Genomic DNA, 4,089 nt, shown 5'->3' with positions numbered 1-4,089 from the left:
TCTTGTGGGCTGAACCTTTATCCGGTAGGATCTGAAACTGTCTCCAGGTACATAGTGTCAGAACTGAGTTGAATTGTAGGACAACTTGTTGGTTTCTGAGAATTGCTTTAGGTGTGGGGAACTGTTCTCCCTCAATTGTAGTTTGGTGTTAGAATCATTATTAGTCCTGAATGCAGTATTCTGATTTCCCCGATTTGGGAAACTTTCTAATGTCATATAATTTGTGTCCTTGCAGAGCTAACTACATTGTCAGTGCTCAGGGCAGAGAAGCCATGGGAACCAAGAACAACGTGACTGAATTTGTGTTGTTCGGCCTTTTCCAGAGCAGGGAGATGCAGCTTGTGTGCTTTGTGGTCTTCTCCCTCTTCCACGTGCTCACTGTCCTGGGGAACCTTCTGGTCATCATCATCATCAATGCCAGCAAGACCCTGAATGCTCCCATGTATTTCTTCCTCAGCCACCTGTCTTTTGCGGACATGTGCTATCCATCTGCTACCACACCCAAGATGATTGCTAACAGTTTCATGGAGCGAAAGACCATCTCCTTCAATGGCTGCATGACCCAGCTCTTTTCTGCCCACTTCTTTGGTTGCACTGAGATCTTTCTCCTCACAGCTATGGCCTATGACCGCTATGTGGCCATCTGTAGGCCCCTGCACTACACGGCTATCATGGATCGGTGGAAGTGTGGTCTGCTGGCAGGGGCCTCCTGGGTGGGTGGCTTCCTGCATTCCATCCTACAGACCCTCCTCACAGTCCAGCTTCCCTTTTGTGGGCCTAATGAGATTGACAACTTCTTCTGTGATGTTCATCCCTTGCTGAAGCTGGCCTGTGCAGACACTTATTTGGTGGGGCTCATTGTGATGGTCAACAGTAGTATGATAACTTTGGTGTCCTTTATCATCCTTATCATCTCCTACGTGGTCATCTTACTGAACCTGAGAAGACAGTCATCTGAGGGCTGGCGCAAGGCTCTCTCTACATGTGGCTCACACATCATCACTGTTCTTTTGGTCCTTCTGCCCCCCATGTTCATGTATACTCGTCCCTCCACCACCCTGGCTGCTGACAAACTTGTCATCCTCTTTAACATTGTCATGCCACCTTTGCTGAACCCTCTGATCTACACTTTGAGGAACAATGAGGTGAAAAATGCAATGAGGAAACTGTTTAGAGTAGAGGGGAACATGGGGGAGAAGTGACATCTAGGGAATCAAATCCAGCCTGGACCTTGGGAGACTTCCCATCTTCTTGTCACATCTCAAATTTAACGCTTGTAATGACAACCATAATAATAATAATAATAGTCATCATCATCATCATCATCTCACATACTCCTTCACCCCTTCATTCATTAAATATTGAGTGTCTGCAATGAGTGAGGCACTGGGGACACAAATAAAAGCAAGATGTAATTTTTCCCTTCAAGGGGGTTACAGTCCAGGAGGACTCATTCAGGAAACCTCTGAGGTTTATGAATGAAGGAACATCCTGGAAAGTTGAATACATCATCTATACCATGGATAATAGTACTCGATATTTCCTTTATTGTGGCTATACAGTGCTCAATGAGATTTATTCTCTTCTCTCATGATATTCAAGGTATTTTACTCGAAGTCCTTCATTTCCAATTCTCAGCAGGTAGATTAATAAATAAGTGTAGAGATATTATAGATTTACACAAAGTCACCAAGTAAGTCGTGAGCCAGGGGAGAGCACAATCCAGTTCCCCTAAGTCAGCTTTCAGGGCTCTCCTGAACTCAAAACTCCTTCGACAATGATTGTGTGCAAATTAATAGGAGGAGACCTTTTGAAAATGGAGCCAAGAGGTCAGCAGGGCAGGTGCTCATGCCCTACCTACCCCTGTCCTCAAATATGGAGTCTGCAGGAAAAGATCACCTTGCTTGCCAATACTGATGTGAGAAACAAAGGGAGAAGGAAATAGATAAAATAAATGTCCTCAAAACCTGCCATCCATTGACAAGTACTTGAGGGAGTATAAGAGTATAAGATTCCCTCAGGAAGCTCTCAACTGTCTTAAAGCCTTTCTAGAGGGAAAAATAACCTTGGGGTAAGATAGCAAGGTCTCTGGTATTCTAGGAGTCTTCTCTGGCACATGATAATCCTTGTGGAACTTCCTTATCTTTACTTCTCCCAATCCCAAAGTATATAATCAGTTGCCCCTCACAATCTTGGGGCAGCTAGAGGCCTCAGCTCTTTCTGCCTATGGGTCCTGTCCCCTTGCATTAATAAAATCACTTTTTTTAAAAACCAAAAACATTTGGAGAATTCTTTCTTGGTCAGCAACTCTAGAACCCAACAACACTACTCCAAAAACATATCAATACTACTTTATTATTCCAGTAGGAGTTAGAAAGGATTTCCATCTCCAGGGCAGCAGTTCAGGCAATGGGAGACCGTCACAGATCAGCCAATGAAAGAACCTATGCTTAGCACTCCTAGTTTACTCCAATGAACTCTGTGTGTATAATAGCCACCCCACCCATTCCTTTATAAAAGTGTTGTAATGCATAATGCTAGCCTCAGCTTTTCAGGAGTAAACCCACTTTTGCTGGGAAGAAAACTGGCATTTTTATTTGAAGTTTAAAAATGGAGTGAATGGACACTGAGTAGGTTGGACCAGGAAGTTTTGAAGGACCAAGGGTTCGTGGCGAGCTGTGGGAATGGAGAGCAGAGCCAGGGAAAGCAAGTTGTTAGCGCTTCTCTCTTTCTAGAGGAGCAGGGACTGTGGTCCCCAGGAATCCCCCTCTGTCTTCATTCATTTTTGCTGCTAGAGGGAGCAAAGCTGGATGGAATTAGGAGAGCTGCTCTGGTGTCTCAGTGAATGTTGGTTTGCAAACCGTCCCTTGTAAATGGAGAGCAAGGAGAGACTCAAGAAAGAGGTTGACCCCTCCAGATTAGTTGGTGGCAGGTGTAATGAGCAAGGGGAGTTACTTGCCTAGGAGGCTGTCTTAAGTGGCACCCAGACCAGTAGATCTCTGCACCCACTGCCAGAATTAAAATTTGATACAGAGACCGTACTCAGGTCAGTCCAGATAGTCTGACTAATTCCTTACTCTCTCAGAGTGAGTGCTTGTGATGTAGTTTGGAATAAAAGTGAGGTGTGGTGGGATGAGGTCCTGAACCCAAAACCAAGAAATAAATCTTGAGACATCTTTCCTACAAAATGGTATTTTTATTAAGGCACGGAGACAGGACTCATGGGCAGGAGGAGCTGCTGTCCCCCTGGGTTGTGAAGGGTGGTGAATATACACTTGGTATTTGGGGGAGGTAAGGAAAAGGGAGACTTTCAAAAGAATTTTCATGTGCTAAAGAGGACCTACAAATACTGGAGACCTGGCCATTGTCAAGCTAAGGTGGCTTTTCTCTCTAGCAGGATATTAGCATTAAACAGTTGGGAGCTTCCTGGAGGAACATGACCCTCCTTTCCCTTCAAGGTTCTTTCAATGGGCTGCAGGTTATAAGGACATATAAGTGTCTCTGTTTTCTTCTGGAAGCTAGGTTATTGATAAAATGTTTTGTTCTTGTGAAACACTAAAACATTTATAAACTGAGGGAGACTCATGTCTTGCAGGATTATAATCTCTATAAGTTAACTATTTTTTTTTCTTTTCCTTAGATTTAGGGCAGCCAGAAGTGCCTGAGGAATGTCACACACATCCCACTTGGTGGTGGTGGTGGGGTGGGGTGGGGGTTGGGTTGCAGGGTGTCAGCTTCTGCTTTGTCCTCAGCTCTTCTTCTGTTCCTTCATTTGGAAGTGGCTGTGTCTGTGGGAAGGAGGGCAGATGGAACATTCCAAGGAGAGACAGTGGTGGGAAGCCTCTAATTGCCTGGATCTAGCTGGAAAGCCACCCAGTGGCCATGGCCTGTCAAGGATCTCCGACTTCCTCCTCTGACAATAGGTCATTCACCCCTGTTGGATGTCAGTTTCCACATTTAGAAAGGAGACAGTAACAATACCAGCTTCAGAAGGTTGGTCTGTAAAGTGCTGTGTCAGAGTCTGTTGTGTAGGTGGCTGCCACAGGTTCCTTATGCCCTTTTCTTCTGTCTTCCTATTCCCCGTGTTGT

At 44.9% G+C, this 4,089-nt stretch overlaps 1 protein-coding gene across 1 annotated transcript; it reads left to right on the top strand.

Moving 5' to 3' along the window:
* The first annotated feature begins 272 nt into the window (after window positions 1-272).
* Window positions 273-1,202, top strand: LOC129503032 (olfactory receptor 4S1-like). The gene has a single exon (XM_055314906.1). It carries the CDS (start codon window positions 273-275, stop codon window positions 1,200-1,202), a length of 930 nt encoding a protein of 309 aa, XP_055170881.1.
* Window positions 1,203-4,089: the final 2,887 nt, after the last annotated feature.

This window comes from Nyctereutes procyonoides, unplaced genomic scaffold (genome assembly GCF_905146905.1).
Source record: "Nyctereutes procyonoides isolate TBG_1078 unplaced genomic scaffold, NYPRO_anot_genome, whole genome shotgun sequence".
Lineage (NCBI taxonomy): Eukaryota > Metazoa > Chordata > Mammalia > Carnivora > Canidae > Nyctereutes > Nyctereutes procyonoides.
The sequence above is the reverse complement of the archived record's forward strand: the minus strand, read 5'-3'. Positions and strand labels throughout refer to the sequence as shown.